Source organism: Penicillium taxi (assembly GCF_028828555.1).
Source record: "Penicillium taxi strain IBT 34144 chromosome Unknown utg000005l_segment0_segment0, whole genome shotgun sequence".
In the NCBI taxonomy this organism is placed as follows: domain Eukaryota; kingdom Fungi; phylum Ascomycota; class Eurotiomycetes; order Eurotiales; family Aspergillaceae; genus Penicillium; species Penicillium taxi.
The window spans coordinates 4,561,571-4,574,680 of NW_026643207.1; the positions used below are offsets into that span (position 1 = coordinate 4,561,571).

At 44.3% G+C, this 13,110-nt stretch overlaps 4 protein-coding genes across 4 annotated transcripts; 2 read left to right on the forward strand and 2 right to left on the reverse strand.

Moving 5' to 3' along the window:
• Window positions 1-317: 317 nt before the first annotated feature.
• On the forward strand, window positions 318-2,793 carry N7495_008976 (serine/threonine-protein kinase; the record flags this gene model as incomplete). The annotated part of the gene is made up of 7 exons (XM_057211627.1): window positions 318-418; window positions 481-550; window positions 607-756; window positions 812-1,072; window positions 1,126-1,605; window positions 1,656-1,793; window positions 1,846-2,793. 7 exons carry the CDS (start codon window positions 318-320, stop codon window positions 2,791-2,793), a joined length of 2,148 nt encoding a protein of 715 aa, XP_057061170.1.
• Window positions 2,794-3,745: 952 nt separating this feature from the next.
• Window positions 3,746-4,072, reverse strand: N7495_008977 (uncharacterized protein; the record flags this gene model as incomplete). Its single annotated transcript, XM_057211628.1, has 1 exon — window positions 3,746-4,072. The coding sequence occupies one exon, from the start codon at window positions 4,070-4,072 to the stop codon at window positions 3,746-3,748; it is 327 nt and encodes a 108-aa protein (XP_057061171.1).
• Window positions 4,073-7,337: 3,265 nt separating this feature from the next.
• Window positions 7,338-8,537, reverse strand: N7495_008978 (putative AT DNA binding protein; the record flags this gene model as incomplete). Its single annotated transcript, XM_057211629.1, has 3 exons — window positions 7,338-8,251; window positions 8,331-8,445; window positions 8,496-8,537. 3 exons carry the CDS (start codon window positions 8,535-8,537, stop codon window positions 7,338-7,340), a joined length of 1,071 nt encoding a protein of 356 aa, XP_057061172.1.
• A 1,798-nt stretch (window positions 8,538-10,335) lies between these two features.
• set2 (SET and WW domain protein) lies at window positions 10,336-12,615 on the forward strand (the record flags this gene model as incomplete). Its single annotated transcript, XM_057211630.1, has 2 exons — window positions 10,336-10,549; window positions 10,643-12,615. 2 exons carry the CDS (start codon window positions 10,336-10,338, stop codon window positions 12,613-12,615), a joined length of 2,187 nt encoding a protein of 728 aa, XP_057061173.1.
• Window positions 12,616-13,110: the final 495 nt, after the last annotated feature.

Below are 13,110 nucleotides of genomic sequence, written 5' to 3' on the forward strand. Positions count from 1 at the left end.
ATGTGACTGTGGATCAAGTGAACGATGGGGATTTGTTGATGTTCAGGAGACTTCCGCAACGGGCGGTGAACAACGTCTTATATCGATAAAGCCGATAAGGGGCGATTGTAAGACAAAAAATCGGGAAATTCGCACGGTGGTCTTAGGTCTCTAGTTTTACCTGAGACGTTGTTATGTTAGACATATGTTACAGAAGAGGCTTCGTCTAAGGTTGAACCGTTAAAGCATCTCGCGTTATCTTTCATCCCCGCTCTGACTTCCTGCCCCTCTCTACCCCACATATTCACAGCTTCAAAGACTTTACTTTAACGTCGGCAATGGACAACCGTGTTGATGCTACTCTTTCTGATATCTCCACAGAAACTTCTGACTTTTCAGAGGGTGCAGTAACTGACCGACCAAATCCACCCAGGTTTGGGTAAGCTTGGTTGAACATCACGTCTGAAAGTAGCTTATACTAAGCTTATGAAATCTGTACAGGTCTGGAGCCTCATTTGACAGTCTCCAGAGACATAGACGACGAAGCCCTCGAGCAAGGCGCCAGGTAAAAGTTAGTGTTTCTTGATTTTTTGTATTCGGCAAAGACTGATCATGCTGCGGATATAGGAGACACTAGATGCGCGCTCTCAATATACTACCAGCCAAGACGACGGCACGGCAGAGCATCGCATCAACCAGTATGTGATCAAGCAGGAAATTGGACGTGGATCATTTGGAGCGGTTCATCTAGCCGCCGACCAGTATGGCAATGAATATGTACGATGAACGTAAAGCGAAGAAAGCCTATACTTGAAAGCTGACGGCCAAAAAGGCAGTGAAAGAGTTTTCGAAATCCCGATTAAGGAAACGTGCGCAGTCGCATATGTTGCGACGGCTACGAGGACCCCGAAGACCCGGTAGTGGGTTCAATTCGCCAATGCATCGCCATCCGTCTGGGGATGACAATGAGAGTGCAAAGAACCCACTCTACCTGATCAAGGAAGAGATCGCGATCATGAAAAAGCTGAATCACAACAATCTAGTTTCTCTGATCGAGGTTTTGGATGACCCGACTGAGGATCCCTTATATATGGTCATGGAAATGTGCAAAAGGGAGTCGTCATGAAAGTAAGCCTGGAAGAACAGGCTGATCCCTATGACGATGATCACTGTCGCTGCTGGTTTCGCGATTTGATACTAGGAATTGAATACCTACATGCACAGGGTATTGTCCACCGTGACATTAAGCCAGACAATTGTCTAGTGACCAACGACAATGTACTTAAAGTGGTCGATTTTGGTGTCTCAGAGATGTTCGAAAAGGACTCGGATATGTTCACTGCCAAATCAGCCGGATCTCCTGCATTTCTACCCCCAGAGCTCTGCGTGATAAAACATGGTGATGTTTCTGGCAAGGCGGCAGATATTTGGTCCATGGGGGTGACTCTCTACTGTCTACGGTATGGAAGGTTGCCATTTCAACAGCATAGTATTTTTGATCTATACGAGAGCATCAGGAATGATCCGGTGGAATGCACAGATGAGCATGACGAGCATTTCAAGGATCTGATAAGTCGCATTCTGGACAAGAATCCTGCGAAACGAATCGAAATGCGTCAATTGCGAGTGAGTTGAGTTATGATGAAGCCGAGGCTGTTGATTCTAATTCTATATAGGAACATCCGTGGGTGACGAAAAATGGAGCTGATCCTCTTCTATCTGAGGAAGAAAATACGGCTCACAGCGTTGAACCTCCAACAGAAGAAGAAATGAATGCAGCCATCACGAAAAAGATGGGTAATCTCATGACTGTGGTTCGTATTGTTTCTTAAATTTAACTATATTGTTACTAAAATGTCGAAATAGATGAAAGCAGTCAAGAAATTCAAGCGCTTGGTCGAAGTCTCAAAATCGGGATCAAAAATGCAAAGTATTCTTGGAGGGGATGCGAACTTTGTTCAGCCCATATATATGGACTCCAACGAATATTTCCCAGAGGTAGGGCTCGCCCAAAGTTCTACAGGCAGCAAACCACCCAAAATGTTGTATGAGCCGGAACGAAAAGCATCAGGTTCAATACACAGTCGATCTCCACAGCCTGCATCCCCGGGTTTCCAATCACGAGCCAGCTCAGTCACAACCAAGCGCAGCGTAGAGGGGACAAGGGGCCATGCGAAAGATCCACTTGAAGAGGACTTCCCCTACCTCTTCATCGGACCATCCACATACAATGGCGAAGAATCCTCCGACAACACCAGCAAAGATTCAGAGCCTATATTTGCAGAACCAGAAATTACCGAGGAAGTCGACATGGATTCAGACGATCCCGTTCAATTTGTGAGCGAGTCACCCGGAGCAGCAGAATTCGACATCTACGAAACTGCCTACCGACGAGAACTTGAGCGAATCAGTCAGGCTTCGGATACAGGTCAGACTGTGTACCTTACAAGACGAGTCGAGAAGAAAGATGAAGTCATGAATTTCGCTAAGAATAAGGCGATCGATCTGCAAATCGGGACGAAAAGAGTAATATCCGCATCAGCAGTAAAGCCTACTTCGGGCTTGTGTGCAGCCGTCAGCATGCTTCAGAGCCAGATTGAGCCGAAAAATGACTCAACATTGGAACGGCGAAAGGAAGAGTTTCTGGCAGCTCGTCATGATCATATTCCTTCGTCTTCTATCTCGTCACAGTTTCTTCCAAGTCCAAAAACATCTACTCTCGAGGCAACGGGGGCTCCAGTTATTGATTCCCAGGACACATCAGCTCAACTGCGGCATATACTTGGCCACTCAAGTGATGGAAGTGAGCAATGATTCCTCAGATATCCATTGGTTGTAAGTTTGAATATCTGTTTTGCAGTTTTACGGTCTATAGCAGAGGTTTGAATATAGTGCGATACACTTGCTCCCCTTTCGTTCTTTTTGGAAACTTCCCAGGTGGGAAGGGCATGTACCTAGGCATTGTTGATTCTGAGATGTATATGGACTCAGATGAACAAAGAATACAAGCTTTTTTTTTCTCACTCGTTCAAGCACTAAGCTTTTTGAAGAAGATCGGGTAGGAGAAAGAACCCCCAGATTCTAGTAACAAAGACCATCGATGATAAAGGTGTCTCCACAAACTTTTCAAAGTTGACGATGATATAGAGAATGGCCCATGTCAAAATTCATTTGAATCATCGAAGTCTAGTCGTCCTCTTTGTTATAGCCTCACTTTAGGTCACCAAACAACAACTCGTCACCTTCCCAAATGGGATCGGATCCATGGATGCTATACAGAATTAGTCCAGAACCAAGCAGCGCGCACCAAATTCGCCGGTCTTCTTGCTTTCAATCACATCCAGATAATCAGATTGCTCCGACAACAGGTCAGTTCTATAACTCAACTTTTTCTGATTTGTTATCGATTCGTTTTAATTGGCCATATCGATCAGCCACAGTCATACAACAGATTTCTCTTTCAACTTGAAGAAAACGAAATTATCCAGGAGCGAGTCAATGGATTGACACGCAAAGTTGTGTTTTAATAGTTAAGATTCAGAGTGTCGGTCGTTGATATTGAGGCCGGTCACTCTGACAGTACGAGTAGCAGCAGCACCAAAGCCTTTAATATAAAGTTTTGCACGGAAGTTGCAGTTGTAAGAGACTGTAAGAGCTTCTGTTGAAACAGAGCGTACGTGAGCTAGTTCTGTTGAATCTCTAATGCTGTATAGTAGAATTTTCAAGTCGAGATCGGTATGGCAGCGATAACTGACGCTGAGTATACCTAGGGGTAAACAGTGTCCACAAGGCAAGAGATAAGTAAGTGTCCATAGTAGCTCGCCTCTTCCTTTTCACTGGTTGAGAGCACTATTGGAGGGAGCTGGTCAGAATCACCAATCATGGTAATCATGGAATCCTCCTCAAGCCACTGGTCAAACTCATCACATAGCAGGGCATACGGCTTGAATCTGAGCCACAAAACGTATTCTGCAGCGTTTTGAGAGTCGTTGCGACAACTTTGTAGCTGCCAAGAATTCTGCCTGTTCACTGAACAATGATTGCCATTGTTCTGGTTGCTGGAAGGGTAAATCTTGTCAACTTGAGGCCGCATTTTAGAATCCCAGAGCCCATAACCTGCCGCCACTGGTAGTAAGGTGGTCTCACTTGTGTAATGAAAAATTAAAATGAAAAGAGTGCGGAGGAAAGGAGAGAAGCGATGCGATTGATCATGCTCTTCCGGCCCTCCCTCGGTACACTCCCCCCTTGGAGTCGAATCAGTCACGAAAAGCCACGAAAAGTCGCCCGACACTTAATCCGGCAACTCTTGATATCATATTCTTCGCCCTCATTGAGGTAGCGATATATGTGTATGTTCTAATCGAAAGATGTAAAGGAATGTTGGAGACAGCTCTGGATGTGGAGAGTTGCCCAGGTGGATAGATGAAATCACCGTCAAGGGATAGAACTGATGAAATACCCTGGAAGTACTTACCTTTATAGGCGAGGGCTTGTGCAGTTCCGTCCTTGGTGTTGTCAGGTGAGCAGCTGAAGGAGGATGAAGAAGAAAGATAGATATTCTTCCTGACATATATCCAAGTAGATACCGATGTCTAAGGACTCCAGTGCCATTGAATCCCTCTACTTCACTTCCCAATGTTCACTTTAATCTCACTTGTACGCATTAGCGTCCACAAGATCCACCTCAATTTTACCTTTTCAAAGTTCCTTCATCAAGTCAACAGGTTCCATGACCTTTCTGTAAAGTATAATGTACTTGTGCCCATCATATCAGAATATGTCGGTATTCGATGTCCCTTGTTGGCTATCTACACTACCGACAGTCGAGTTTCAGACCCACCCCCAAGAAATATCGATAGCTTTATAATTTACATATTTAGATAATTAAATGGCTAAAAAATAAACGCGCGTTTGATATTTAGTATAATGACCTCTGGTATCGATAGAATCAAGCTATCAATTATAACCTGTAAAATGGCATCCCAAGTTTCACGAATACAGCGCTTAAACTAGGCCCAATATGCTGTGACTTTCGTAGTTTACGTTTTTAAAGATACCATTATGGCTCAATCGGGCTTATAGCGAGCGTGCGGGCCATATTAGAAGATAGATATGCTGGCGTCTAAACCACTTTAACGTTTCCTTTGATCTATGAATTCTGACATCATCTTATTAGAATAGCTCATCTTCATATCTAGGTAGTGAAGGATAGGACCTCTATGGCTTCTTCAAGTTATTCTAGCGCCTTCAGATAGTGTTTAGGGATATAATCGCGCTCTATGACCACTAACTTTGAACAGCCACCAATCTGAATATAAGCAAACCTATACCATTTGTGATATATTCTTCGTATAAGCTTTAGTAGCAATCAATTTAGATATGCATATTTCTGATTTCAGCATCCAGATACTACCTAGGTAGAACTTGATATTCTTTCAACTTCTTTGACGGAACAATCTAAGATCTATTTGCGCCAATTAACGTCTTGACTCCATTTTGAGTGAATTCTGGTCGGGCTTTGGCAAGATGAGGGCTGATAGTGACCTTATTCTTCCGATGTTGTTTTGAAAGGCCATATCCGGAAATAATCCGGCGCAGAGTGGTTCGACAGGGGTGTGAAGCGAGGTTTGCGCTAAGAAGTTTATAGCCCCAAGATGGATTTCGGCGCGCTTTTAGATAAATCCAGCGTTTAGCGGCTTCGCTATAGAGGGGAGGGCGTCCACTTCTAGGGCGAGATTCAGTGGTTTTAGTGGCTTTGTAGCGGTCGCGAGTAGTATAGATGGTACTGCGATTATAGCCATAAAGTAAAATCACCACCGAACCGCCATCACTACCGAGCCGCCACCCCAGAACACCATAGTAAACTCGAAAAAATTGAATATCATATTTCAACAACCACTAGTTAAAATGATTTCAAGTCTCGAAATCGGATTATTACTAGTTGATTAAATGTATATATAGAAAGAAGGATTAGGAAATTATCGAGTGAAGTGTACTTGAAGCTAAAATAAATTAATTACACCGTAATTTATGATACTACTATAATCCCTCTATTTAATTTACTTAAAATAAATTGATTCTTTGTGAATATTGTTATAGTTATACCTCACCGAATGTTTGAATTATATCAGTGTCACGGTTGTTGAGATGTGATATTCAATTTTTTTCGAGTTTACTATGGTGTTCTGGGGTGGCGGCTCGGTAGTGATGGCGGTTCGGTGGTGATTTACTTTAGATAGCGGCAAGTTTGGTTGGCGATACACCCTTTTCAAGTCCAGAGAGGATTCCAGCGCGTTGATCGATAGAAAGTTCTTGGTTTCTACCACGGTTTCCACTCAGTTTTGTGCCAAATTGAGCCATTGTTGGTGTAGGAAGTAAAAGTAATAAGAGGGGGTCGTGACGACGCAAACAAAACGCGCTAAAACACGAGAAGTGAAATGGCGACTTGGAATAATCTCTTGTTGAGTAATGCAGTATTTTATGCCAAGTCAATGCTTTATATTTCTTTTCCGGGTCATTATTGCAATTGATATCACTGAGACATTGATCAGATGGAATCTCTGAGAGAAAAAAGTTAACTCCCAATCTGGGCATCGTTGTATCTAGGTACCGAGATGAAACTGGATGATTTTGAAAAAGAGACTGTATAATGGATTAATGCGCTGTACATTATATAAAATCATAATATTACATCACAAACACCCGTGGACACGACAGAGAAAAGACACAAGTGAGATCTGAAATATTAGTCTGATCCTAGAACGAAGGTAAGTTATAACTAGCGTAAGTAACAATAGCTGGTCTAGTGATCAGCAGCAGAGAAGCGAATAAAATAATACAAGGCAAATACCAGTCTGAATGCAGAGGAGACTGGATGAGCCGAGCCCATGGAAGAGAAAGCAGAAGGAGAAAAAAGTGGAAAGAAAAGGATAGGCCGTCGAAATGCATATCACATGTGCAGATTGGCTGAAAAGCAATGAAAAAAACTCAGTGTATGCTGGAAATAGTCGAAAGATGATGCAAGTAAGATGAAAAGAGAATAAGGACAAGGCTGGAAAGGTAGATATGCAAGGCTGCGTACACTTAGACTTTGTCATAAGGCTGCGAACCGTGTCTTCATCGAGCATCATGATCATAGAGATATCAGCGGAAGAATGTAGGGAGTGTAAACAAAGCAATTCGTGATGTAGATGCAGAAGCAAAACAACAAACCACATATATGTCTATCGTTCATCGTTGGATTCATGGAATCATAGAAAAGGAAGCATAACCGAGGACTGTCGTCGGTTTTCGGTAGCGAAAATCATAATGCAAGGTATGCATCTCATGGAAGTCTGCTGAATAGAGATTGAATATCTTCACCTAGGTTTCTCGCCTGGCGTTGTGCTTTTTCGTTCTGTATATGGTGTCGGCTCACCACGACTAGTCACCGAATCACGGCGACAGCTATCTGGCGAAAACCTGTCTGGTGGCAGTGCACCGAAAGAAGACCGCTCGCCAGGATTGCTTGAGCGAGGAAAAGAGTCTGGTGGACCTAGTTGCAGGGCGTGTGGCGAGGGAAGAGGATGACCGATCTCTGGTCGAGGCAACTCTCGCAAATTAGGGCCCATGCTTCTGTTTGGCAATTGACGATCATCGACAGAAAGATTTGGTACGGGAACGAGTCGGCCTGGTGGATTGTATAGTACTGAGCTCGGATTTCGATTTTGATTTTGATTCTGCGCCATTGCGATATTGGACTGCGCAAATGGGATCAAACGTCCTGGACTGGTCGGTGAGGGTGGGATCTTGATTCTATTGGAGTTCGACCTCCTGGGAGGCGGATAGGCTTCACCACGAGCCTCGGCAGCTCTTTTGCGCCTTTCTGTTTCGGCTTTACTTGGACGTCCTCGTTTGCGCGGAGGCTCACCGGCGGCAGCACTGTCTAGGCGTGGAGATAGCTGAGCTGAGCTTTCACTACTGATAGAAGCAGTGCTGGTGGGCGGCTTGGGTTGAATTGCGCGCGGTGGAAGCGGTTTGTCAGGGTATGGTCGCTTACGAAGTGTTGGATCTACAGGTAGAGTTGACCCAGTCATTTCTGGTCGCGGAATCGAAGTTGCTAAAGGAGCAGGAGCCAAAGCTGTAGCTAGTGAAGGAGCGGGCAGATATGTAGACTGATGTCGTTGATGCTGATGATGTTGATGTTGATGATGTTGATGCTGCTGCTGCTGCTGTCTTTGCGATTCCATTTGCATATTGGAAAAAGCCACTCTGCAAGAATTTAACGAGCGACCTGATATAAAGAAGTTAGAAGGACTGTTAGAGACCATGGCTTAGGGCTCGGGGCTCAATTGAGGTATGTGAATCCTTACCTGGTGGTAAGGGAATATCATCCCAGTTGGGATTGATACCATAGTCATTGATGACTTGAAGGAGATGACTGGAATGAATACCAGCATTTTTAAGAATCTCCGTAAGTAAGAAATACTATAAAATTTAGTCTATAATCTCGTTAATTAGCGTATCAGAGAACTAACCTTCTCCCCGTCAGACCAAGGTGTATCAGATTGAGATGACATCGATCAATAATAATATCAAATGAACCTCCAGAATACCAGATAAAAAAAAAGGAATAAGGGAAGTCCTAGAGTAATTTTTTCTTCTTCTTCACGCTGGCAAGAGGTTAAAAAACGAAAGGAATAAACAAATAAATAAAACGCGTCTTTAGGCCATCTTATCCTTGAAAAATCATTGAAAAGAATGACCTTCAATTGGAACTTTGGAGAGAAAGGAAAAAGAGGAGAAATCAAAACAAAACGCGACTGAAAAGATTGGCTAAGACCTGAGCAGCCGGGATCGCGCAGAAAGAAGTGCGCGTTGGGTAAGGAAAGGGGAAAGCTGCAGGGTCTGTAAAAAATAGGAAAAATAGGAAAATTGGGTAAAATTGGGTAAAATTGGGCAAAATGGAGAAGAAATGAGAAAAATGAGAAAAAACAATGCACTGAGAGGGCGTTTCATGTCTTCCAGAAGGGTTCGAAACAAAATTACGGCTAACACAACATTGGGAGAGGGGCATTGAATTTCTTGTTTGACCAAAAGTACGATCGAGGGGTTGCAGAAGTGGGGGCTGTAGTGGGTGAGTATTAGTATAACATATAGGAAGGAAGTTATTCACCTATAAAATGAAGGGTATAGATATAGGCTATTTAGAGTAGTGTAGAACGGTTGGCCATGGCAGCTCTAGTACCAAGAGACCTTGGAACTTTGGAACCTTGGAACATGCGGGAGTGGAACGAGTATCTTGTTTTTTTCTAATTTTTATGTGTTCTGATACGTTCAATTGCAGGACGTTGAGAATGGATTGCGTTTGAAGCTAAGACAAGCGTAGTTTAGGCTCGATCCGCAGCCTAGACTCGGAGAAGAGGAGGGAAGTAGCCCGAGGGAGAGGAGATAGAAGAGAAGAACAGGGGATGATCTAGATCAATTAATTGATATCTTCAATGTTAGATAGTCATTCATGAATAGAGTATACTACTATACTTGTTTACCTAGGTTTAGTACTATAGTATGATACTACTACATCCACACCTAGGTATAGACTATTGAATCGCCATCCATAGCCTCTGTCTCTCCAGATCTATCCTCGGACTAAACTAAGGACTTTTATAATAATAAATACGCACAGACACCGTTTGTTACTTTATCATATCCTATCCAATCGTTTCCCGCCCAAACTTCAATTCTTCAGATTCCGCCTGTGGACGTGGCCCTGCATGTTTTCCTTCTTTCTCAGCCTATCGATTCAGCCTTTTATCATTTCGGACATTTCATTCTTCTTTATTCAATCTCCCTTTATTTCTCCTTTTCTCTTTCTTCTAAATCTGCAAGTTTTTGTTGTCTTTCAGGTCCGCATGACTAAGCCGATCTAACTAGTTTAGTTAACTAACTAGTTAGTACCTGGAAATGACTAAGCACACCCTTCCTCCGGCCCTCTAATTTAACTATTCAACTATGTTCGGAGTACCCCAGTCTATACTCTTACCTTTGCTCAGAATCTAGGTTAATTATTGAATAGAATGAAGCATAAATTAAATATATCCTATTCATTCTTCGTTCTCCAGCTTTAAAAATACAATCATCCAATGTGGAAGTCAACTTCCACCGATGTACTTCCGCTTCCACTTTTACTTCCATTTCAACTTCCACTTTGGGCGTGCGGGCGGTGAGAGCGCGCGACACGAAAGCCCTTAGATTTGTTCAACTCTTGAGCTCCGACCTTTCATCCTCACTCTCTCTTCCCCCATCACTTATCTCAGTTTCCACCCTGAGTCCATTTCCTACACTGATTTAGTCTCTATACTGAGGCCCGCTGTCGTCATGTCGGCCCATGGCAACGCGGACTCGTTTGATTCCGAGGCAACTCGCAAAAGCAAATCGAAATCACCATTCAGCCCACAACTTTTCGGCCACCTTCCTGATCGCACTGAAGATGCCCTGGCCACGTTTCAGCAAATCAAAGAGTGCTCGTACGCGCACAGGGACTACGGCTACACTGAACATGCTATGGAGTGTGACTGCTCCGAGGAGTGGAGTACATTTCCCCCTTGATCCTTCCTTTTAGATTCCATGATTATCGGTTTGTTCAGATCTTGAGCTAAGGCTGACCCATCGACAATTCCCCTAGATCACAAAGCTCAACAAAACCTGGCCTGTGGCGAAGATTCCGACTGCATCAACCGAGCCACCAAAATTGAGTGCCTGAACGAGTGTGGATGTGGCGATAATTGTCTCAATCAACGCATGCAGAAGAAACAGTATGCCAAGGTTGCGGTCATTCAAACCGAGAAGAAAGGGTTCGGACTTCGGGCAGAAACAGACCTAGAGCCCCATCAATTGATCTACGAGTATGTCGGGGAGGTGCTCGGAGAAAAGGAGTTCCGCCGCCGCATGCGACAATACGATGATGCTGGAATCAAACACTTCTATTTTATGTCTCTCAGCAAAGGCGAGTTCGTGGATGCGACCAAGAAAGGCAATTTGGGACGTTTTTGCAACCATTCCTGCAACCCTAACTGCTACGTCGACAAGTGGGTGATTGGCGAGAAGCTACGCATGGGTATATTTACCGAGCGGGCCGTGCAAGCTGGTGAGGAACTCGTCTTCAACTACAATGTTGACCGCTACGGCGCCGATCCCCAACCTTGCTACTGTGGCGAGCGCAATTGCAGCGGCTTTATCGGCGGACGGACCCAGACAGAGCGTGCCACCAAGTTGTCAAATTCCACAATCGAAGCGCTGGGTATCGACGATGACGAAGGCTGGGACACCGTTGTATCGCGCCGTTTCCGCCCGAAGAAGTTAGATCCATACGACGAGGAGTATGTGGACAGCGTGCAACTCAAGTCGCTGGACGAGGACGCTGTGACTAAGGTCATGACAACTCTCATGCAATGTCAAGAGAAATGGATCGCAGTCAAGTTGCTAGGTCGTGTTCAGCGATGCGAGACCGAGAAAGTCAGCAACCGCGTGATCAAGATGCACGGCTACCAGATTTTGAAGTCGCAACTTACAATGTGGGCTGATGATACAAACGTAGTCCTACAGATTTTGGATATTCTGGAAAGACTCCCGTGTCTGACGCGCAACAAGATCATCGATTCGAAAATTGAGACCGCTGTCAAGCCATTGGCTAGCCATGAAAATTTGACTATTCGGGGCAAGGCCGAAGAACTAATCACCACCTGGGCCAACCTCGAGGTTGGATATCGCATCCCACGAATGACCAGGGATAACCAGGCTCGTCAGAATGCCAACACGTATGCCCGCCGTGATATCAGCAACAATGCCGGAGACTACAGATATGCGTTTGAAAACAGTACTCACAACAACCAACCAGTGGTGCGTTCCGTCACACGATCTGCCTCCCGGTCTGCCTCCCGATCTGTCTCGCCAGATATCGAAACGACCCGGAATCGCAAATGGGCTCGGCCTGCAATGGGCTCACGACGCCAAAGATTCAGCCAAAAGCCACTACCGTATGGCTGGTTCGTGCTCCCTCCAGAAGAAGGCCGACGTCGAATTTACTACGGGCTCAATGCCGAACCCCAACATGAACGCCCAACGGCACCTGACCCTGGACCTGACCTGCAGAAGGTTGAGGATAACTTGCAGCGCGTGATGGCAAAAATCAGCGAGGAAGGAAAGAAGATTCAACTGGAGAAGGCACGAGAGAAGATGAAGGCCAGATTGGCACGCGAGGCGCTCGAGAATCCGCCACCAGTTATCAAAGAAGATGAAAAGTGGAAGCGTCTACCTTTGGAGAAGCAGAAGAAGGTTTACGAAAATACTATGTTCCCCTACATCAAGGTCGTCGTTGATCAGTACAAGCACAAGATTCCTAAGGAGCATCTCAAGCGATTTGCTAAAGAGACTGCCACCAAGCTTGTTGAAGGCGACTACAAGAAAGGTCGTGTGACTGACCCGACCAAGATTAGCGAGAAACACCAGCACACTATCAAAGCGTTCTGCAGGACTTACTTCGACAAAGCTGCTGCCAAACAAAAGTTGCGTGAGGAATCCGCATCTCTCAAGCGTAAGCGGGATGATGAGAGTGCGGTGGACATTGATGGAGCCCAGGGAGAGACTGTCTCCCTGTGAACCACAAAAAAGAAAAGAGAAAAAAACAGAAAAAAAAAAATATTTTATTGGGGTTTTTGTATTGATTCTTTTCTGCCTACTTTATATGGCATTTTTATCTGGCATTTTCAACGGGGTCTCGCACTTTTTACAAACAATACCCCGCATAGTTAGTTCAATGAAGGAGTTTTCTTACCTTTCCATCTATTTACTTTAATACTAATATAAGACAAACATTACACTATGGCAATATATGCTTTTGCCCATTTCCGCACTCAAGCGACAACCTTGAAGGAATTCGATGAATCCTCGACATAGATAAGTAAAAAATATTCTTTTTCATCTTTGATCATGATAACAAACTCAGGATGTTTCAAGATCGGAAAATAGCGACGAAGTCATGATGAAACATGGACATCAAAATGACCTCAATGAAGTAGTGGTAAGTCAAAACGAAGTAACTCAACTGACAGGAACTTTGGAACTATCTATAGCATCTATAATTATTCTCTTCCT